The sequence below is a fragment of the Bufo gargarizans genome, chromosome 3 (assembly GCF_014858855.1).
Source record: "Bufo gargarizans isolate SCDJY-AF-19 chromosome 3, ASM1485885v1, whole genome shotgun sequence".
In the NCBI taxonomy this organism is placed as follows: domain Eukaryota; kingdom Metazoa; phylum Chordata; class Amphibia; order Anura; family Bufonidae; genus Bufo; species Bufo gargarizans.
The window spans coordinates 100,627,235-100,651,127 of record NC_058082.1 but is presented as its reverse complement, the minus strand read 5'-3'; the positions used below and the strand labels follow the sequence as shown (position 1 = coordinate 100,651,127).

Here is a 23,893-nt window from a genome sequence, read left to right as displayed (position 1 = left end):
CCAGAGTACTTTGGATCTGATATAGCCGGATAGTGCCACATACCACTGGTTCCCATTGACTATAATGGGATCCAGCAGGAATACGACTGCTCCCTGGGATAAATGCCGGGATTTGGCTTGGGGTCCAACAGGCATGCAGTGCTTTCCAGTATGCCGGATCTGGAGAATCCTGGTAGGCTGTTCTCTACCAGATAAGCTTTGCTGCCAGTGTTTTAAAGTATCCCGTGGTATCCTGTCACCTTGTGTCTCAATCATTAGGCCTCATGCACACGACCGTAGCTTCAGTCCGAATCCAATCCACATTTTTTGCGGATCAGATGCAGAGCCATTCATTTCAATGGGGCCGCAAAAGATGCGGAAAGCACACCATGTGCTGTTCACATCCATATGTCCGTTCCGCGGCTCCGCAAAAAAAGTAGAACATGCCCTATTCTTGTCTGTTTTGCGGACAGGAATAGGCATTTCTAACAAAGGGGAGGACATGTGGACAAGTGCAGAACGCTAATGGTTGGTATCCCTGTTTTGCAGATCCGTAATTTGCGTACCACAAAAACTGATACGGTTGTGTGCATGAGGCCTATGTACATTTTTCCTTCAATTAGCAGTGGCCGTGCTTGCACACTATAGAAAAAAGTGCTGGACTATGCGCACTCCCATGGTACATGCATTTTCCTATAGTGTGCAAATACGGCCACCGATGCTGGATTGCAGGGTGTTCGAAACCCCTGAAAATAAGCACAGTGTAATGTGATGGAAAAATGTATCCAGCCAGCAAAGGAAACAATATGGACAATCACAATACATTAGTAAGTGCCCTGTATTAACTTTCTTTACATTATAAATGCCATTTGCTGAATGATGGGGGAAGGGCTGGCAGCCAGGCTTCTTGTTGAGTCTGAGAGACCTACTTATCATTGTGAAATTAGTTCAATATTTACATTACTCATTTAATTTAAATTTCAAATAATTTAAATTACAATGAAAATATTGCAGTATGCAAATTAAAACACAAAGTTAACAAATCTTAATCTGAACAGAAGGATTCATGCACAAGGGTGTTTCCAGGAAATACACTATATGGATACAATTACTGGGACACATCTTAATAATTGAAATCAGGGGTTTCATTCAGTCCCACAGGTGTATAAAGTCCAGCCTCTAGCCATGCAGTCTGAATTCCAGCATGGTACTGTATTTGTAAGTAGCCTTGTCAGGAAATTTCTTCTATCACAGATATTCCACCATCAACTATGAGTGGAATTATTTCAAAGTAGAAGTGTTTAGGAACCACGGCAACTCGGCCACAAAGTGGAAACCACATAAGGTTACAGAGCAGGCTCATCGAGTGCAGAGGCTTATAGTGCAAAAGTCACCAATGTTCTGCTGACTCAATAACTGCACAGTCCAAACGTCCTCTGGCCTCAACATGAAAATTGTGTTCCGGGAGCTTCATGGCATGGGTGTCCATGACCAAACAGCTGCATTCAAGCCTTACATAACCAAGCACAATGCTAGGGATCAAGTGTAAAGTACACAGCTATGGACTATGGGAGCAGTGGACATGTGTTCTGTGGAGTGATGAATTACACTGCTCTAACTGGCCTTCTGATGGATGAGTCTGGGTTTGGCGAATACCAGGAGAACATTACCTGCCCTACTGCATTGTGTAAAGTTTGATGGAGGAGGGATAATGCTATGGGGTTGTTTTTCAGGGGTTTGTCCCTTAGTTCTAGTGAAGGGAAATCTTGGTGCTTCAGCAAACCAAGACATTTTGGACAATTGCATGCTTCCAACTTTATTGGGACAGTTTAGGGAAGGCCCTTTTTGCCCCAATGCCCAAAGAAAGGTCCATAAAGACATAGTTGGGTGAGTTTGCTGTGGAAGAACGTGACTGGCCTGTACCGAGCCCTGTCTGGAACCCCATCAAACACCTTTGGGTTGAACTAATATGGAGATTGCAAGACAGGCCCTCCTGTCCAACATCAGTGTCTCTGACTCCACAAATGTTTTTCTGGATGAATGGGCAAATATTCCACAGACACACTCCAAAATCATATAGAAAGTCTTTCCAGAAGAGTGGAAACTGTTTTAGCTGCAAAGGGGACCAACTCCATATTAATGCTTTTGGATTTAGAATGTGATTTTATAAAAGCTCCTTTAAATGTCCCAACACTTTTGTTCATATAGTGTATCCTATGTTGAAGCATCTTTTCAACGCCATTTTGGTAAATCTGTTGGACCTGATCTGGTCTATGGTCATTATTACACCCTGTATTATAGTCCAGAGCTACATTCACCATGTTTCTTGTTGTTGATGCAGTCAAGACCCCTATCAGCTTTGGCTGAGCTTCTGTATGTAATTTGTTGTACCGTATTGCATTCTGGGAGAGTTCATTTTCCCTACATCCAATTACTGCACATTGCACACTGTAATGGTTATGCTACTAAGAATGCAAATCACCAGGAGAAAGCTCTGTGCAGTCACTGATCCAGCAAGGAAAATGTATTATACCTCTTAAATTGTGAGCCGCCTAAATCCTGTTTTATTCCATTTTTATAGCATTTGGATCTCTGGGACTTTGATGTTTTTGTGTTGAACAGAGTAAGTGAAGATCATGCTTTGAAGACAATTGTGTTTGAACTTCTGACCAGACACAACCTGAACAGTCGCTTCAAGGTAAAATATTTTGCATTGCTAATTATTATTATTAAGTGGCTTCACATTAGTTGTGACTTCCAATGACCCTCTGAAATAATGCTTTTTGCAGTGGACGGTCAGACTTGTCCAAGGCAGGTCCATGTTTTTTTTTTTTTTTCAACCATAATTGTCTTTCTCAGTGAGCTCAGTTTTTTCAAGCTTCAGCTTTTCATCACAGAACTTTGACCTCAAAGAGATTACTCGGGAGTCAGTTGTTTTTAAGATGTACAGTGCATGTTGTAAACTCAACCACTCACCAATACCTGGCCCAACTCCATTAACACCACTGAATGACATCCCATCCAGCAGTCAGATGAAAAGGTTGGTGGACTAATGGCTCCAGCACCATATGTGTACATCGCAAGGACAACACAGTAACAGTGACTGCTCTTTTACAAATGTATTATGGAGCGGAATAGCATTTATAATACATTTTTAATCCATTTGCTCCAAAATGTTTAAAATCCAGTAGTGTGTTATGTATAGCACCACTTTTTCTAAATGTCCATATATTAGTTGAATCATTTTCAAACTCCTATTGCTTTGTATACTGATTTGGCGGTATTTAAAACTATAGGCGTAGAGATGAAATGGTACATCTATGTATGAAGATCTGCGTGAAGGCCCTGTATGGGTTTCATGCAAGTAGTACTACCGGTTTTTAAGAAGGAAATATTTTGCTAAGGCTCATTTCACACAAGCATGTTTTCTGTCCAGAGGCATTTCACTGAGTATGTGCACATGAGCATTGTTTTTCACTGACCAACTGTCTGTTCGGGAAAAATCACAGCATGTTTTATCTTCATCCATTTTTCATGCAGGACTGGTCCATTCAAGTCAAAGGGTCAGTGAAAAAAACTGACACACTGCCGGCTGCCGGATGCAGTCTGTTTTCCACTGATGGTTGCTAGGAGATGTTGTATGTTACTATTCAGTTTGTCTTCAGAAACGGGAAAAACGGATGTAAAACAGACACAATCCTGACTGAAAAAACTGAAACACTGAATGCAATCACAGACAAAGATGATTTATTTATTATACTCACTTATTGTGTGCTGCTATATTCCGCTGTGCTTTACAGACATTAGCATCACACTGTCGCCAGTGGGACTCACAATCTGAAGTTCAACTTGCATGCAAAACCAGACCCTGACATATTTTATTTCGCTCATGTAAAAGAAGCCTAACAGCTACAGATTCAGTTGATATCCATACTGAACATGATTAGGTTATATTGGTTATTTCCTCAGGACCTCTATAATCCCCTTAACTTCCCAATGTTCACATCTCACCCGAAAAAAACACACAGAGCCACCAGTCGGATTAAATCGGCCACAGCAGCCATTTTAGTAATAATAATAAAAAATACAAAACATAAATAACAACAAATTAACCCTGACGAGGGAGGTCCTAGAAGCCCCAAAATTAGCATCCATGAAAACCAACATGGCAATTCCATCTTGCCTCCAGCAGTAGAACACCAGCTCAGAGACACTAACTGATGCCTCTCCGAACCAACCAAGTGCCCAACTATGAGAGTCCAGCCCCACCTTTGAGGCCCTCCCATTCTCCAGTACCATCCCAAACCACCAGCTTCGAGGACCTCCCACTGCCAACAACATGCAGCGCGTTCGTCCACAACCTTAAAGCCCTTTCAATACCTGCCTGCAAACTCAGGGACCACAGGTAGATACCTACTGCGTTGAGGTGCACTCCATTAGCTGTCCAAAATCCACCACTACCTAACTCCAACTCTGAATGCCTGACCGCCACAGTCCCATTCCTGGCCATGAACCTCCCAATTGCCCTGTTTACCTTTATCCTCGCTTTATTAATACGCTCCACCGATCGCGCCTCCCTCCAATTCGAGGCACTATATCCATCCACACTGTTACCAGAGCTGGGAAAAGGGACCACAAACGGAATAAATCAAACTTTTTGTCCCTGATCATCTCCCTACACGGCCTTACTCCCAAATCATTGCCCCTGACATGTAACACTAAGATGTCGGGGGGCCGATCCAAACTTGCAAAACTATGCACTTCCTGCAAGACACTACCCCATAACATACCTCTGGATCCGAGCCTTACTACCGCAACGTCCCTCTCAAAGCGCAGTTGGCGCCCGTTCGGCTGCACATCTGCCCTCAGAGCCCCCCAAAAAATGAACGAGTGCCCTAGAATCCAAACCAGCGCCACAGGACCCCCTGAAACACAAAAGCAAAAGTAGAACCAGATTAAACAACAACACCACTTTACGATTACCATTCCCCTAACCTAACATATGACTCGAAACAGGCCGATTCCCACCTCCCAATCCTTTTAATCACTTTGTCGTTCATACCTAGCCTAGCTGCTTTCGTTGCTGCACCGATCCTGAAGGAATGAACCGTGAAATCCCTTGAATCCATTCCCAAAGCTTGTAAGCACTTCTTAAAAACCTCCATGAACTGGAAGTGCAACAAGAACAACCCATCTTCCTGCCTAAGCAGGGGGCCACCCACAAAATTTGTGCCCCTCCAGTATTCATGCAAACACCTATCCAGACATAACAAGCACCCAGGAACTGCAAATAAACTAACACCGCAACCTCTACCCTCTGTACCACGACCCTGTCATGATAAAGGTCTACATCCTCTCCATACAAACCACCCGCACAACGAACATTTTTGCACACTAACTCACCCAATCAAAACGCCCCAAAGAAGGCCAGTGAAAACGCTAACTGAAACAACTGCACTTCGCTTGCTGACCTGCACACAAAACCCATCTGAAAACCAATCCGTAATAACAGTGCAAATGACACTGGCCTCCTTTTATCCTCAGCTCGCTTTCCCCTTCTCCAACCCCTTGATGCTTAGCAAACCAGGAAGGTTATATTAACATTCAGCAAACCCCATAATTTAAAACCAAAAGACAAACCCGCCATAGAACTATTCAGCTGTGCCACCCACCAACATTTTCCTCTGGCATTCCCCAAGAATAGTAACAACAGGACTTCCCCTTCATCCACCCTCACTCCCAATTGCTCACACCACTGTTTCCATTTGCGCCACGCCTTACTGTAAGCTGCCCTTGTACCCGCCCGCAAAAGACCCTCTACCATACCTCGAAGAGCTCCCACAAGTACTCCGGACACACCAACCCTTCTGTATCCGCTTCTGGGGCAAGCTGCCGAAACCGCTCCCACTGCGAATGAGAAAGTGCATCAGCAATTCTATTAGAAACCCCAGGCACATGAACTGCCACAATCCAAGCATTGAGCGATAGGCAAAGTAAAACCAAATGTTGTAATAACCGAACCACTGGAGGTGATGAAGTGGTCAAACCATTAATCGCATTCACCATCCCCAGATTGTCACAATGAAAATGAATCTTCCTTCTAAATTTCTTACCCCATAGCTCAACTGCCAAAACTATCGGAAAGAGCTCTAGAAGAGCCAAATTCTTCACCCAACCAGTTAAAAGCCAAGACTCCGGCCATCTCCCTTCACACCACTGCCCGTGACAATACACCCTGACACCAACCCCCCCACACCCAGCTGCAGCCGTAAATAGCTCAAAATCAAAACTGTCATGTATCCCCCATAACCAATGCCCTGTCATTAAATTGCCTCAAAAACCCTTCCCAAACCGCTAAGTCGCCCTTCAATTCCCGACCCAACCTAATAAAAAAAAATTATGTAGAGCAACCACCCCCGCTGTGGCAGACGCTAAACTCCGACAAAATATACGACTCATCTGAATAATCCGACAAGCAAAAATTCAACTTCCCCAACAGGGATTGTAAATCCCTCAATCGTTTATTTGGTGACCCCAACGCTTTATCCACCACGTCCCTCAAATCCCTCATCTATTCCTGCAGCAGCCAGCACCCCATTTTCACTGTATAGATGACTGTACCTAAAAAAACCTCAACTCAATCGTCTTCCCTTTTGCACCCTAAACGACTAAAAAATCGACTGTGACTTCGACAACAATAACCTGCGAACTAGCCGGACCTAAACAGAGAAAATCATCCATGTAATGTATGATGGAAGAACACCCTGACACATCCGCCACCACCCATTCCAGGAAGAAACTAAATACTTTAAAATATGTGCATGACACTGAGCAACCCATCGGCAAACACCTATCAACAAAATACCCACCATCCCAAAAAACAAGCAAACAAACGCAAACTATCTGGGTTAACGGGTAAAAGACAAAACGCCTCCCCGCCTGCCTGCGTCTGGACTGATACCGAACCCCCTGCCCTAGGTGCCGAACACCCTGCCTCCCCACTGACCCCCGTTCCAACAATCCATGCCTGTAACGGAGCTGCACCTAACACCCCTAACCCAGAACGCCAACCTGCCAAGCCACACAATAATTACCCCAAATCCCCAATTAATTTATTTTGCCGCCCCCCAAAACCACCCACCCCTGGGCAGTTAACTAGTGAAAGGAGTGACCCCAATGCCGTCTCACCTGGCTGCCCAGGCGCTGGGGACCCCGGAGCCAATGGCCCTGATTCCTGCCGCTCATCACTGGACCCCACAGATGCATTTCTTCTGGACGTCGTCACACCGCTGGCTAACAGCATCCCATCCTCTGCCATACTGTTAGGACCTTGAAGATGCATGCCTGCTGTCCCCCCGTTGTGGAGGGTCCCGGGTGGGGCTCCTGACCCGGCGCCGAACACTGAGTGTCTCTTCTTTGCTAAGGCATGGCTGCCGGCTCGCAATACACGCTGCCTCCCTCTGCAACAGTCCTGCTACCTGCTCCTGTAGCCACCCTAGGCCGTGGGCCTTTCGCTGCCGCCCTCAGTTGTCGCAAAACCTCCTCCACTGCCTGTGACATCCTCAAGAGCCAGTAAGCGTGCAGTTCCTGCTCCTGGTCAAATTAAAATGGTGCCAACCCCTTACACTCGCCCCCTTATAAAATCTAAATCCCACCCCCTCTAACTGCTCCTTTAATCCTTTGCTGGCCGGCCCTTCGCCCCAAAACCCATCATGTCGGCCTCCCCTTACTAAAAAACCCATCATGTCTGGCCTCACTCCGTATCGAACTCATGTGGAACTTGCATAGTGCTTGTATGTAATATATCACTGAGGAAAGCCCATACTAACTGATGCAAAGTTTACACACCAGTTCCAGATACCACACAGTCAGGCCCCAATGATACAACCCTAATTGCAAAAAAGTGGGAGTGCTGTGCAATATATAAAGAAAAAAAGAATTCATGAAATAATAATTTTTTGTGATCATTCATATGTAATGCTCAGTGATATATAGGAAATGTAGTAAATATTTGTTTGTAACACTCAGTGATTTATGGAAAATGTAGGGATCATTCATATGTAACTTAGTGGTATAAAGAAAATGTAGGGATCATTAATATGTAACGCTCAGTGATCTATAGATAATGTAGGGATCATTCATATGTAACTCTTAGGCCTCTTTCACACGGGCATCATGTTTTTTGCCCGGATAAGAGGCGGGTGCGTTGCGGGAAAATGCGCGATTTTTCCGCGCGAGTGCAAAACATTGTCATGCGTTTTGCACTCGCGTGAGAAAAATCACGCATGTTTGGTACCCAGACCCGAACTTCTTCACAGAAGTTCGGGCTTGGGATTGATGTTCTGAAGATTGTATTATTTTCCCTTATAACATGGTTATAAGGGAAAATAATAGCATTCTGAATACAGAATGCATAGTATAATAGTGCTGGAAGGGTTAAAAATAATAAAAAAGTTAACTCACCTTCTCCTCTTGTTAGCGTAGATCCCGGTCTGTTCTTTAGCTGTGGACTGAATGACCTGAGGTGATGTCAGATCACATGCTCCAATCACATGGTCCATCACCATGGTGATGGAGCATGTGATCTGACGTCATCAAAGGTCCTTCAGCCCACAGATAAAGAACAGACCGGGATCTACGCTAACAAGAGGAGAAGGTGAGTTAACTTTTTTTATTATTTTTAACCCTTCCAGCACTATTATACTATGCATTCTGTAGTCAGAATGCTATTATTTTCCCTTATAACCATGTTATAAGGGAAAATAATACAGTGAATAGACTGTCACCTAGAACCCATGCGTGAAAATCGCACCGCATCCGCACTTGCTTGCGGATGCATGCGATTTTCACGCAACCCCATTCATTTCTATAGGGCCTGCGTTACGTGAAAAACGCACAAAGAGGAGCATGCTGCGATTTTCACGCAACGCATAAGTGATGCGTGAAAATCACCGCTCGTGTGCACAGCCCCATAGAAATGAATGGGTCAGGATTCAGTGCGGGTGCAATGCGTTCACCGCACGCATCGCACCCGCACGGAAAACTCGCCCGTGTGAAAGGGGCCTTAGTGATAAATAGAAAATATAGGGATTATTCATATGTAACGCTCATTGATATATAGAAAATGTAGGGATCATATATCGAAAATGTAGGGTTCGTATGTAGCGCTCAGTGATGTACAGAAAATGTATGGATCATTATTATGTAACGCTCAGTGATATATAGAAAATATAGGGATTATTGTGTGGTTTATGGATAAGGGGGATCAGGTTTTCTTGACCAATATACATAAATCATGATTATTTGTGCTCAGGGGAAGCCACTTATACGTGTTTTGTGTTTGTCCTCTGTTCACACAGATTCCTGTTGCATTTCTAATGAGTTTTCTGGATTCGTTGGAAAGTGGCTATGGGAAGTATAAGAATCCTTATCATAACCAGATCCATGCAGCAGACGTGACACAAACCGTCCACTGTTTTCTCTTACGAACAGGCATGGTGGTAAGTACTCATCCTGTGCAAAATATCACTTCTTATTTCTGTTGCTTGTATAGCACCAACTCTTCCGCAGCGCTGTACGGATATTGTCATTACCCACATCTGTGACTGTCCTCAGTACATCGTGCAAGACACTATTGTTAGGAAGCCAGTTTACTGTGAGCCGGAGCAATGTTCTGATGGCCCCCGCTCACCTATGCGGTTCACTGTCAGCCATTCAGTTTCATGATATGATATTTCATAGCAATAAACACGGACAGCACTCTTAAGGGAAATAGAAAAGGTCACTGGTGTATGTCTACCAACAGGTAAGTAACAGCGCATGTGCAGGAGGATTGTAGGACCAGCAACAGGTGGGATAGCTTCATTTCTGACCAGGAGATTAACTTCCCCTACAGTACATTGTACGGTATGTTGATGTACTGGTACATGCTGATCATAAATGCCACTGCAGTCAGCAGATGACCATACACACAAGCAGCCACGTGAAAGGATTGTCCGTCATGGATCTGCAAAAACGGATCCGTTACAATAATACAACCGCGTTCCACCGTCATGAACGGATCCTTTTGTATTATCTGTATCGGCGAGTTCGCAGTGTTTGCCAACGAACACATGCGGGCTGCCATCTTAACTCACAAGTCCAGCGATGCACAGGTAAGCCCTTACCTGTGCCTGCGCCGCGAGCCGGTCAGAAACAAATGCGGTCACCGGGAGCAGGCAGTTCCGAGAACAGCCGCCGGGGGCCTTTGTTTCAGACCGGCTCGCGGTGAACACTGCGAACTGGCCATTACTGGCTAAGACGGACCCGTCATGAACTCCATTGAAAGTCGGTGGAGGATGGATCCGTTTTCTATTGTGCCAGATTGTGTCAGAGAAAACGGATCCGTCCACATTGACTTACATTGTGTGTCAGGACAGATCCGTATTACTCAATTTCGTCAAGCGGACACCAAAACGCTGCAGACAGCGTTTTAGTGTCCGCCTCCAGAGCGGAATGGAGGCAAACTGATGCATTCTGAGCGGATCCTTTTCCATTCAGAATGCATTAGGGCAAAACTGATCCGTTTCGGACCGCTTGTGAGAGCCCTGAACGGATCTCACAAACGGAAAGCCAAAACGCGAGTGTGAAAGTAGCCTTAGTAAATCTGCCCCACTGTCTTTGTTTGCTGTCTAGGGTGGAATCTCATAGACTTCTGTTCCTAATTGCCATTATCAAGGTCACAGCTATGACGGCAGATAACAAATGGAGCAAATAATCACCAGTGAATACCAATTTTCTGGAGCAGATTTAAAAGTCTTTAACTTTCTTTAAGTGATCATGAAATTACATCAGTTGGAAAATGCAACTTCTGTTTTATTACTTAATTAGTGGCAGAATAAAAAATAGTTTCATTTGTGCTGTGCCAGCAGCTGTGTACCCTCATTTACTGTAATAAATGGAGCCTGGTGTAATGAAGGAGGTAGCCATACATTATTAAAGCTGCGACAAAACGTGTTTCCTTCAGTTTATTTATGACACGTGCTTTGTTTGAAATGATATAACCCTACATATTTCCCTTTCTGTAGATATCTACCTCACCATGCCCCCCAGTAAGGGCAGCATAAAAAGATTTAGTGGCAATGGTGTTTAACCATTTCACAACCGCCCATTGACTATAAACGTCCTATGGGCGGTCGTTTATCTCTGAATGGAATGTCCATTCAGAGATGGCAGCTTCACGCTAATTCTGCAGCTGCTGAGCGTGGGGCCCGCTGTCAGTGACAGCAGGGCAACCCTTAGAGAAGGCAGGGACAGTTCCCAGGTGTTCCTGCCTTCTAGATTGCTGTATACACAGCACTCAATGAGCACTGTGTATACAGATCAGGAAGCGCTATGTGCTTCCTGTCCCGGCCCGGTGGTCATGTGACGGGAGAGTGCAGGAGCTGTCGGGTCTTCCACAGACCTCGATCAGCCCTGCACTGAGGCTGTACAGCACTGTATACTGCTGTACAGCTTCTCTAGGGGTGTATTTCCCCTGTGCCTGGGGCTACTATGTCAGCCCCAGTAACAGGAGAAAACAATGGTGAAAAAAAGTTAATTTAAATGTCCCCCAGAGGTCTTGTATGACCTTATTGGGGACGCAAAGTGTAGAATAAAAAAATAAAGTGTTTTATAAAAATAAAGTTTCATATGTAAATATAAAAAATTAAAGCAATTAAAAGTAAGCAATTAAAATAAAAAAATAGAAAAAATAGAAAAAATAAAATAGACGGATAAATACAATTAAATGCGTTAAGTAATTGCTTTTCAATGACTTTTGTTTCAAGATAACACAATGAGTTAACCACCTCCGGACCGCCTAACGCAGATGTGCGGTCCGGAGGTGGCAGCGCTGCGCACAGTCACGCATATACGCGTCATCTCGCGAGACGCGAGATTTCCTGTGAACGCGCTCGCACAGGTGCGCGCGTTCACAGGATCGGAAGTTAAGCGAGTGGATCTCCAGCCTGCCAGCGGCGATCGCTCGCTGGCAGGCTGGAGATGTGATTTTTTTTAACCCCTAACAGGTATATTAGACGCTGTTTTGATAACAGCGTCTAATATACCTGCTACCTGGTCCTCTGGTGTCCCTTTTGTTTGGATCGACCACCAGAGGACACAGGCAGCTCTGTAAAGTACCACAAAACACTACACTACACTACACCCCCCCCGTCACTTATTAACCCTTTATGAACCACTGATCACCCCATATAGACTCCCTGATCACCCCCCTGTCATTGATCACCCCCCTGTCATTGATCACCCCCCTGTAAGACTCCATTCAGAGGTCCGTATGATTTTTACGGATCCACTAATACATGGATCGGATCCGCAAAACACATGCGGACCTCTGAATGGAGCCTTACAGGGGGGTGATCAATGACAAGGGGGTGATCACGCATATAGACTTCCTGATCACTTCCCTGTCATTGATCACCCCCCTGTAAGGCTCCATTCAGACGTCCGTATGATTTTTACGGATCCACTGATACATGGATCGGATCCGCAAAACACATGCGGACGTCTGAATGGAGCCTTACAGGGGGGTGATCAATGACAAGGGGGTGATCACGCATATAGACTTCCTGATCACTTCCCTGTCATTGATCACCCCCCTGTCATTGATCACCCCCCTGTCAGGCTCCATTCAGACGTCCGTATGATTTTTACGGATCCACTGATACATGGATCGGATCCACAAAACACATGCGGACCTCTGAATGGAGCCTTACAGGGGGGTGATCAATGACAGAGGGGTGATCACCCATATAGACTCCCTGATCACCTCCGTCATTGATCACCCCCCTGTAAGGCTCCATTCAGACGTCCGTATGATTTTTACAGATCCACTGATACATGGATCGGATCCGCAAAACACATGCGGACGTCTGAATGGAGCCTTACAGGGGGGTGATCAATGACAGGGGGGTGATCACGCATATAGACTTCCTGATCACTTCCCTGTCATTGATCACCCCCCTGTCATTGATCACCCCCCTGTAAGGCTCCATTCAGACATCCGTATGATTTTTACGGATCCACTGATACATGGATCGGATCCGCAAAACACATGCGGACGTCTGAAAGGAGCCTTACAGGGGGGTGATCAATGACGGGGGGTGATCACCCCATATAGACTCCCTGATCACCCCCCTGTCATTGATCACCCCCTGTAAGGCTCCATTCAGACATTTTTTTGGGCCCAAGTTAGTGGAAATTTTTTCTTTGTTTTTTCTTACTAAGTCTCATATTCCACTAACTTGTGTCAAAAAATAAAATCTCACATGAACTCACCATACCCCTCACGGAATCCAAATGTGTAAAATTTTTTAGACATTTATATTCCAGACTTCTTCTCACGCTTTAGGGCCCTAAAATGCCAGGGCAGTATAAATACCCCACATGTGACCCCATTTCGGAAAGAAGACACCCCAAGGTATTCGCTGAGGGGCATATTGAGTCCATGAAAGATTGAAATTTTTGTCCCAAGTTAGCGGAAAGGGAGACTGTGAGAAAATAGAAAAAAAATCTATTTCCGCTAACTTGTGCCAAAAAAAAATAAAAAATTCTAGGAACTCGCCATGCCCCTCACGGAATACCTTGGGGTGTCTTCTTTCCAAAGTGGGGTCACATGGGGTCACATATTTATACTGCCCTGGCATGTTAGGGGCCCGAAAGCGTGAGAAGAAGTCTGGGATCCAAATGTCAAAAAATGCCCTCCTAAAAGGAATTTGGGCCGCTTTGCGCATCTAGGCTGCAAAAAAGTGTGACACATCTGGTATCGCCGTACTCAGGAGAAGTTGAAGAATGTGTTTTGGGGTGTCATTTTACATATACCCATGCTGGGTGAGATAAATATCTTGGTCAAATGCCAACTTTGTATAAAAAAATGGGAAAAGTTGTCTTTTGCCAAGATATTTCTCTCACCCAGCATGGGTATATGTAAAATGACACCCCAAAACACATTCCCCAACTTCTCCTGAGTACGGCGATACCAGATGTGTGACACTTTTTTGCAGCCAAGGTGGGCAAAGGGGCCCACATTCCAAAGAGCACCTTTCGGATTTCGCAGGCCATTTTTTACACATTTTGATTGCAAAGTACTTCTCACACATTTGGGCCCCTAAATTGCCAGGGCAGTATAACTACGCCACAAGTGACCCCATTTTGGAAAGAAGACACCCCAAGGTATTCCGTGAGGGGCATGGCGAGTTCCTAGAATTTTCTATTTTTTGTCGCAAGTAAGTGGAATATGAGACTTTGTAAGAAAAAAAAATAAAAAATCATAATTTTCCGCTAACTTGTGACAAAAAATAAAAAGTTCTATGAACTCACTATGCCTATCAGCGAATACCTTAGGGTGTCTGCTTTCCGAAATGGGGTCATTTGTGGGGGTTTTCTACTGTCTGGGCATTGTAGAACCTCCGGAAACATGACAGGTGCTCAGAAAGTCAGAGCTGCTTCAAAAAGCGGAAATTCACATTTTTGTACCATAGTTTGTAAACGCCATAACTTTTACCCAAACCATTTTTTTTTTTGCCCAAACTTTTTTTTTTTTATCAAAAACATGTAGAACAATAAATTTTGCGAAAAATTTATATATGGATGTCGTTTTTTTTGCAAAATTTTACAGCTGAAAGTGAAAAATGTCATTTTTTTGCAAAAAAATCGTTAAATTTCGATTAATAACAAGAAAAGTAAAAATGTCAGCAGCAATGAAATACCACCAAATGAAAGCTCTATTAGTGAGAAGAAAAGGAGGTAAAATTCATTTGGGTGGTAAGTTGCATGACCGAGCAATAAACGGTGAAAGTAGTGTAGTGCAGAAGTGTAAAAAGTGCTCTGGTCATTAAGGGGGTTTCAGCTAGCGGGGTTAAAGTGGTTAAGAAATTTGAGTTAAGAGTGTGTGTGTTACCCCTGCTACATCTGTATTTGGTATTACTGCGTCCTTAACGGCCGGCTCTATAAATATATCACATGACCCACCCTCTCCGAATACAAATAAAAACGGTGTAAAAAAAATCCATTTTTGTCACCTTACATCACAAAAAGTGGAACACCAAGTGATCAAAAAGGTGTATGTCCCACAAAATGGTACCAATAAAGCCATCACCTCATTTCGCAAAACATGAGCCCCTACATAAGAAATTTGCTAAAAAAATATAAAAACTATAGCTCTCAGAACATTGAGACATTAAAACTTTTAAATGAAAAAAATGCTATTATTGTGTTAAAGTGAAATAAATAAATAAAAAGTATACATATTAGGTATCGCCATGTCCGTAACATCTTGCTCTATAAAAATATCACATTACCTAACCCCTCAGGTGAACACGGAATTTTTTTAAAATAAAAACTGTGCCAAAAAAGCAATTTTTTGTCACCTAACATCACATAAAGTGCTACACCAAGTGATTAAAATAGTACGAATCAAACCATCACCTCATCCTTGCAAAGACAATTGGTCAAAAAATACAAAATCTATGGCTCTCAGACTATGGAGACACTAAAACATCTTTTTTTTTGTTTCAAAAATGCTATTATTATGTAAAACTTAAATAAATAAGAAAGTATACATATTAGGTATTGCCACGTCTGTAACGATCTGCTCTATAAAAATGTTACATGACTTAACTCCTCAGGTGAATGCCGTAAAAATAAATAAATAAAAACTGTGCTAAAACAACCAATTTTTTGTCACCTTGCCCCATAAACTATAATAATGAATGATCAAAAAATCATATGTACCCAAAAATGGTACCAGAAAAAGTTCACTCTTCCTGCAAAAAATAAGCCCCTGCAAAAAATAAAAAAAATATGGCGTTCAGAAAATGGAGACACAAAATTTTATTTTTTTTTGCAAAAATGCTTTATTATGTTATATTATGTTAAAGTGAAACAAACAAACAAAGAAAGTAGACGTATTTGATATCATAGCATCCGTAACAACCAGCTCTATAAAAATAACACATGATCTACCCTGTCAGATGAATGTTGTAAAAAAAAAAAAAGTGCCAAAACAGCCATTTTTGGGTTACCCTGCCTCACAAAAAAACTTAATATAGAACAATTAAAAATCATATGTACCCCAAAATAGTCCCAATAAAACTGGCACCTTATCCCCTAGTTTCCAAAATGGAGTCACTTTTGGGGAGATTCTACTGTAAAGGTGCATCAGGGGGCCTTCAAATGGGACATGACATCTAAAAACCAGTTCAGCAAAATCTGCCTTCCAAAAACCACGTGGCGTTTCTTTTCTGCCTGTACATCAGTTTACGACCACCACATGTGGGATGTTTATGTAAACCGCAGAATCAGGGTAATAAATATTACGTTTTGTTTGGCTGTTAACCCTCTATGTATTAAAGAAAAAAAATTGAATAAAATGGAAAATCTGCCAAAAAAGTAAAATTTGGAAATTTAATCTCCATTTTCCTTTAATTCTTGTGGAATACCTAAAGGGTTAACAAAGTTTGTAAAATCAGTTTTGAGTAACTTTAGTGTTGTAGTTTCTACAATGGGGTAATTTATGAGCAGTTTCCACTATGTAAGCCCCACAGAGTGACTTCAGAACTGAACTGGTCCTTAAAAAAGTTGACTTTGGAAATTTTCTTAAAAATTAAAAAAATTGCTTCAAAAATGCTAAACCTTCTAACGTCCTAATAAAAATAAAATTACATTACCAAAATGATGGCCACATAAAGTAGATATATGGGGAATATTAATTAATAAATATTTTATGAGGCATCATTATCTGTCTTAAAATCAGAGATTCAAATTTATAAAACAGTGAATTTTTTTAAAATTTTCGCTAACTTTTGGATTGACTCAACGTATTGACTCAAATTTACCATTAACATGAAGTACAATATGCCATGAGAAAACAATCTCTGAATGGCTTGGATAAGAGTAAAAGTGTTCCAAAGGGGGTAAATGGCCCGGTCTGGAAGTGCATAAAAAGTCGCAAATCTAGGTTTTATTACTTTTAAATTCCAAGCACACAGCATAGGCAAATAATAAACCTTCCCTACAGTATTTTTGTATCTTGCTAAAATTGTGATGTTTTATGGGAAATATGTAGATTTTTACATTAGTCATTGTGGGGGTTTTTTTATTTGAAAGTACAAATATTCCACTTGTTGTTCTATATTGGTTAAAGGGCTTCTGTCAGCAGATTTGTACATTTGTTAGCAGGAGCTGTGTTGGACCCATGTTCATAGGTGCTCACATTTCAGAGAAAAATTTAGTTTTAATATATGCAAATGAGCCTCAGTCTAGATGCAATGGGAGAGTTGCCGTTACACCTAAAGCCTCAGCTCTCTTTGCACTTTGATTGACAGTGCAGGCAGTAAAAACTGTCAATGAGAGTGCAGAAGGTGGGGCAGTGCCAGAGAGAGCAGGGCCTCCAGGTGTAATGGCAACTCCCCCGTTGCTCCTAGAAGCTCATTTGCAGATGACGTTGGGACCAGCTGCCAAGTGCACATGTATCAGCCTGTTTTACTGCTACAAATTTGGCGACAGAAGTCCTTAACATTTTATTTATTTATTTTTAAAATTAGCCTATGACAAACCTGAAATTGCATGACAGCTGCCATTGCACAAAGCGTTAATTATGCAGCCAAAACATTAATTAAAATAGAGAAGAAAGAATTTTAGAATCTGCTTTACGTTATCTTCAAAATGGGATATATTTAATGAGCAAAATGTGCCATCATTCTGCCTCGATTTGCAGCAAAAACTGGCGTACATGTCTTGCTCTAAAATTGTGTTTTTTAGACATTTTTTGTTCTAAACGAAGTGAAGACGTTCTAACATGTCTAGAAAAAGGCACCAAACCTATCTGTGATACAGTTGGTACATTTTCTGCCTGCCTGGTCTAATTTTAAGCTGTTGAAATTTATAGGGAGTCTGTGAGCAGTTTTGGGCCTGCAAAACTGCTGACAGCACTAGGTAGGCATCAGGGCGAGATAGGTAATCATACCTCTATGGCAGCTTTTATGAGCAGGATAATAAAAAAAGTTTTATTTTACCTGGGAATGCTCTTGCAAGTGCCTCGAAGACAGTCCTTCACTCTGTTAGTGATAGCCCCCCCCCCCCATTGAGTTCACAGTACACATTATGGCAGTGGTTTATTATTAGTTTTATGCCACTTTTTGGCGTATTTAGGTTGCAACAAAATCTGTGATTTTATCCCACTCACAGTGGTGGAAAAAGGGTGTGCGGCATGGGCAGGTAAGAGGGCGGGCTGGCTGACCCGTCTCATTCATCATTTTCCACACCAGTTTATGGCATGGAAAATGGCCTTAAACGACACCAGCAAGGGAGCTGGCGTAGTTTAAAGCATGGCACGACAGCAAGAGCCAAAGTTATGTAAAGGCCTGCACCTCTGCATAACTTTGGCGCATCCACCAGCAGCGCAGAGGGATTATAACCAGCAGTATAAATCGCTGGCCTGATAAAATGTCCCCCTATATGTATATGCCAGGAAATGCTTCTGATGTATACAAGGCAGACATCTATGGACATGCCCTGTTGACATACACCTGGGTGGTATGTGTCAGCATTGATTATGAAGACATCACATTCTAAATCTATAGGCATTACCATAGGAGTTGACCCCCCACCACCTCCTGGGAAGGCTCTCTACAAGATATTGGAGTGTCTGGGCATTTTTCCCATTCATAGAGAAGAAAATTTGGGATGTCAGATGTAGATGTTTCCTTTCAATGAAACTAAGGGGCCTAGGCCAAACCCTGAAAAACACCTCCATAGCATTATCCCTCCTCCGCCAGTCCTTACAGTTCACACAATGCAGTCCGACAGGTAATGTTGTCTGGACATTCACCAAACCCAGACTCGTCCATCAGACTGGCAGACAGAGAAGTGGGATTTATCACTTCACAGAACAGAGTCCGGTGGTGGTGTGCTTTGCACCACTCACCTGATGCCTGGCATTGTGCTTGGTGATGTAAGGCGTCTGCTCTGTCATGGGTATCCATGCCATGAAGCTCCTGGCACAGTTTGTGCTGATGGTGATGCCAGAGGAGGTTTGCACTCTGCAGTTATTGAGTCAGCAGAACATTGGTGACTTTATGCACCCCAGCACTCAGTGACCCTGCTCTGTGCCCTTATGTGCTGTCCAGTTTGTGGCTGGGTTGCTGTGGTTTGTAAACGCTTCCATTTTACAGTAATACCAATCACAGTTTGTGGTGATCTAGGAGGGAAGACATTTCATGAACTGACTTGTTACAGTCGAGACGTCCTATTCAGTGTCCGACTGGGGTGTCATGGGCCCACCAGTAGAAGTGACTCTAGGGGCCCACCCTATAGTTTCATGCAAATATTGACACTTAAGGGGTTTTTCCGATTTGCATCAACATCCTTTAAAATAATCCTTTATATAGGAAGCTGTAGTGTAATAGCACGCATGACCACGGGCGGAGAGTACTGGTACTGGATCAAATAACAATCAGGATGGTGAGTTTGAGGCTAAATGCGCACGATCAGGATTGCACGAGGATTTGCGTGTGTAAAAAAACGCACTATAGGTCATGTACATTGTATTTTATGAGAATTTGAAATTCTCAATGCACACAATGCGGATTTTGACCTGCGGTGCAGATTAAAAAATTCGCAACATGTCGGTATCATTAGGGCGATAAAAAGTTTTCCGATTGTCCTAACATAATATGCAATAACCTTTCTATACAGTTTTGTCATGTAAAAACTAATTTGCATAAACATGGGATTATGGGAAAGACATGCAAATGAGCAGAATCTGCCTGCAGATTCTCCGTACATGAATCCTGAACATGTGCATGTACCCTGAGTGTTTTTTTTTTTCATTTTTATTTTAGGCCTCTTTCACACTTGCGTTGTCCAGATCCGGCATGTACTCCACTTGCCGGAATTACACGCCGGATCCGGAAAAACGCAAGTGTACTGAAAGCATTTGAAGACGGATCCGTCTTCAAAATGCGTTCAGTGTTACTATGGCACCCAGGACGCTATTAAAGTCCTGGTTGCCATAGTAGGAGTGGGGAGCGGGGGAGCGGCATACTTACAGTCCGTGCGGCTCCCGGGGCGCTCCAGAGTGACGTCAGAGCGCCCCATGCGCATGGATGACGTGCCATGCAATCACGTCATCCATGCGCCTGGGGCGCCCTGACGTCACTCTGGAGCGCCCCGGGAGCCGCACGGACGGTAAGTATACTGCTCCCCCGCTCCCCACTACACTTTACCATGGCTGCCAGGACTTTAGCGTCTTGGCAGCCATGGTAACCATTGAGAAAAAGCTAAACGTCGGATCCGGCAATGCGCCGAAACGACGTTTAGCTTAAGGCCGGATCCGGATCAATTCCTTTCAATGGGCATTCATTCCGGATCCGGCCTTGCGGCAAGTCTTCAGGATTTTTGGCCGGAGCAAAAAGCGCAGCATGCTGCGGTATTTTCTCCGGCCAAAAAACGTTCCGGTCCTGAACTGAAGACATCCTGATGCATCCTGAACGGATTTCACTCCATTCAGAATGCATGGGGATAATCCTGATCAGGATTCTTCCGGCATAGAGCCCCGACGACGGAACTCTATGCCGGAAGACAAGAACGCAGGTGTGAAAGAGCCCTTAACAGCATCCCTGTAGTTTGGCCTAAAAAAAAAATAGGCACCCCCTTCAAGCTCACATATACATACACACACTGTCATACATGCATGCACTCTTACATACAGACTGTCATATATGCAAGCGCTCTTACATATACATACATTTATACATGCAGGCACTCTAATATACACACAACGTCATATATGCAGGCACTGTTATATACACACACAGTCATACATGCATGCAGTCTTACATACACACAGTCATACATGCATGCACTCTCACATACACACACTGTCATGCATGCAGGCACTCTCACATATGCAGATTGTCATATATGCAGGCACTCTAATATACACACACTGTCATACATGCATGCACTCTTACATACACATACTGTCATACATGCCGGTACTCTTACATACACATACTGTCATACATGCCGGCACTCTTACATACACATACTGTCATACATGCCGGTACTCTTACATATACATATGTCATACATGCAGGCACTCTTACACACACACACTGTCATACATGCCGGTACTCTTACATACACATACTGTCATACATGCCGGTACTCTTACATACACATACTGTCATACATGCATGCACTCTTACATACACATACTGTCATACATGCCGGTACTCTTACATACACATACTGCCATACATGCCGGTACTCTTACATACACATACTGTCATACATGCAGGCACTCTTACATACACATATGTCATACATGCCTGTACTCTTACATACACACACTGTCATACATGCCGGTACTCTTACATACACACACTGTCATACATGCCGGTACTCTTACATACACATATGTCATACATGCAGGTACTCTTACACACACACACTGTCATACATGCAGGCACTCTTACATACACATATGTCATACATGCAGGTACTCTTACATACACACACCAAAAATTGGCCTAAAAAGTGTAGCAAATTGCCGTAGACACATTAGTAAATCTTGACCAGTGTGTCTTACCACTAGTGTTTTCTTCATGGCTTTTTTTCCCCTATAGAGAAGGTAGTGTCAAAACATGTAGAGAAACACCAATAGTTCCAGCATGCTGTATTTTTTAAAAGTGCCAGAAAGACAAAAAACACTACCTAAAAAATGCACCAGTAAGAGAAAAACACTTGTGTGAGCCATGTTTCATATTTCTCATAGACTTTCAACTACCATCTGGAGCTGGTGTTTTCACTGCAAAAATGCACCAAACAACAAATGTGCACAAACCACCACTAAAGACACGGAGGTGAAGAAAAACATCAGCAAAAACCTACATGGGAACCCAGCCATAGAGAAGTCTATGATAAAACGTGAAAAAACGCCACAGCCAGAGTCAGCTGTGATTCCATAAAAAGCCAAAGGAGCAAAAAACACAAGGAAACCATTTTAAAACTTAATATTAGTAGATTGTTTCATAATTCCTTATTGGCCAGCGTGTAAGGGCACATTCACACAAGGCATTTTGACGAGGTACCCAAGGCAGAAAATGCTGTTTTCTGTCCCAGTTGTTCTACCAGATTGCCATTCATGGCTTGGCTCCAATTCAGTAGAGCTAAGGGTACTTTCACACTTGCTGCAGAGTGATCCGGCAAGCAGTTCCGTCGCCCGAAACTGACTGCCAGATCAGGCAATCTGTATGCAACCGGACAGCTTTTGTAGACGGATCTGGATGCGGATCCGTCTCACAAATGCATTGCAAGAACGGATCCGTCTGTCCATTTGTAATACAGACAAACAGATCCATTTCTATTTTTTTCACATTTTTACCGGTCTGCGCATGACGGATCCGGCATTGCGGTATTTTGAATGTCGGATCCGGCACTAATACATTCCTATGGAAAAAAATGTCAGCATTCAGGCAAGTGTTCAGTTTTTTGGGCCGGAGATAAAACCGTGGCATTCTGCGGTATTATCTCCGTCCTGAACAGTCAAAAAGACTGAACTGAAGACATCCTGATGCATCCTGAACGGATTACTCTCCATTCAGAATGCATGGGGATAAAACAATCAGTTCTTTTCTGGTATAGAGCCCCTAGGATGGAACTCAGTGCCGGAAAAGAAAAGCGCTAGTGTGAAAGTACCCTTAGTTGCAAGAAAACAGGCGCCATGCCTTCAAGTGGCAGCTGTCTGCACACCGTGCCAAGACGGGGCATGTTCCTTCTTGGCGCAGCCAAAGCTTTAATCTGCAGCTCTTTAATTTTCAGTGTTGCCTCCCATTGAAATAAATGAGAGGCAGATCACGCAGCAAAATTCCACGGGAGAACAACACCGTGTGAACGGGCCCTAACCCAGGTTTCTGCTCCCCAAAATATCTGCTAAAAAATTCATAACAGAGAGAGTTTGAAACCACCCATAAGGTGACAAGTGAAGGGACATAATAATGTGCTGCTGTGGTATTTCTGCTGCAGTCCCGATGCCCTTTTCCTAATTCTTTAGGATTAAAGCGCTTAAAGAGGTTATATTTAACTGGCCGCGCAGCTCCCTAGTGACTCTGTGCCTTTCCACACAGGTCTGTGGTTTGTGTAAACTGCAGTAGTTAAAGGCATACACACCATTTCTATTACTATGTCAGGAATATTGCTAGTAGGACATGAAGCCAGCGCTGTCAATCACTGGTAAAATCTCCTAGCTGAGCGGGGGATGACACATGTCTAGAGCACGCAGGATCCAAGATGAGATCTCCTCTAGATCAGCGCAGTCTGCAGGCAATAACCTGACAAATCCTCCCTTTGTCTGGCAGAATCTGGTAACACTGATAATCGCTTTGGAATAGAGCGTTAATAAAAAACCTGGTGGTTTTTATAATCGTGACTCAGGATCTAATATTGAGTATGTAAATATTTAAACTCCACATAAAGACTCCACAGCTGCGGCGCTTGAAGGATACACTGAAGTGTGCAGAAGAAAACCGTCTTTGAAGAAAAGTTTTGTTCTTATTTTTAAGCTCGTTATATTTCAATATTTTAACAATATTGGCTGTGGGGAAAAAAGGGAAAACCTCTCAAGTTATTTTCAGTTGTTTCCATTTTTCTATGAATTCAAGTGCAGTGCAACTGTCCTCTTCCTCCCTCTAGTGGCCAACTACTAAACTACAGTTTTTCTTATTTATATCTTCCACAGCATTGCTTAAATGAGATTGAGATCCTGGCTATCATTTTTGCTGCTGCTATACATGATTTTGAACATACAGGAACAACGAACAGCTTCCACATCCAGACAAAGTAAGGATGCTTTTATGTATGGTTAAATAGTCCAGAC

At 43.1% G+C, this 23,893-nt stretch overlaps 1 protein-coding gene across 1 annotated transcript in view; it reads left to right on the top strand.

The window, feature by feature from the left end:
- The window catches only part of PDE1B (phosphodiesterase 1B), a 188,187-nt gene that overhangs the window by 111,927 nt on the left and 52,367 nt on the right, over positions 1–23,893 (top strand). Inside the window, 3 exon segments of the mRNA XM_044287497.1 lie at positions 2,561–2,677; positions 9,339–9,479; positions 23,756–23,856. Coding sequence (XP_044143432.1) covers positions 2,561–2,677; positions 9,339–9,479; positions 23,756–23,856 — 359 coding nt within the window.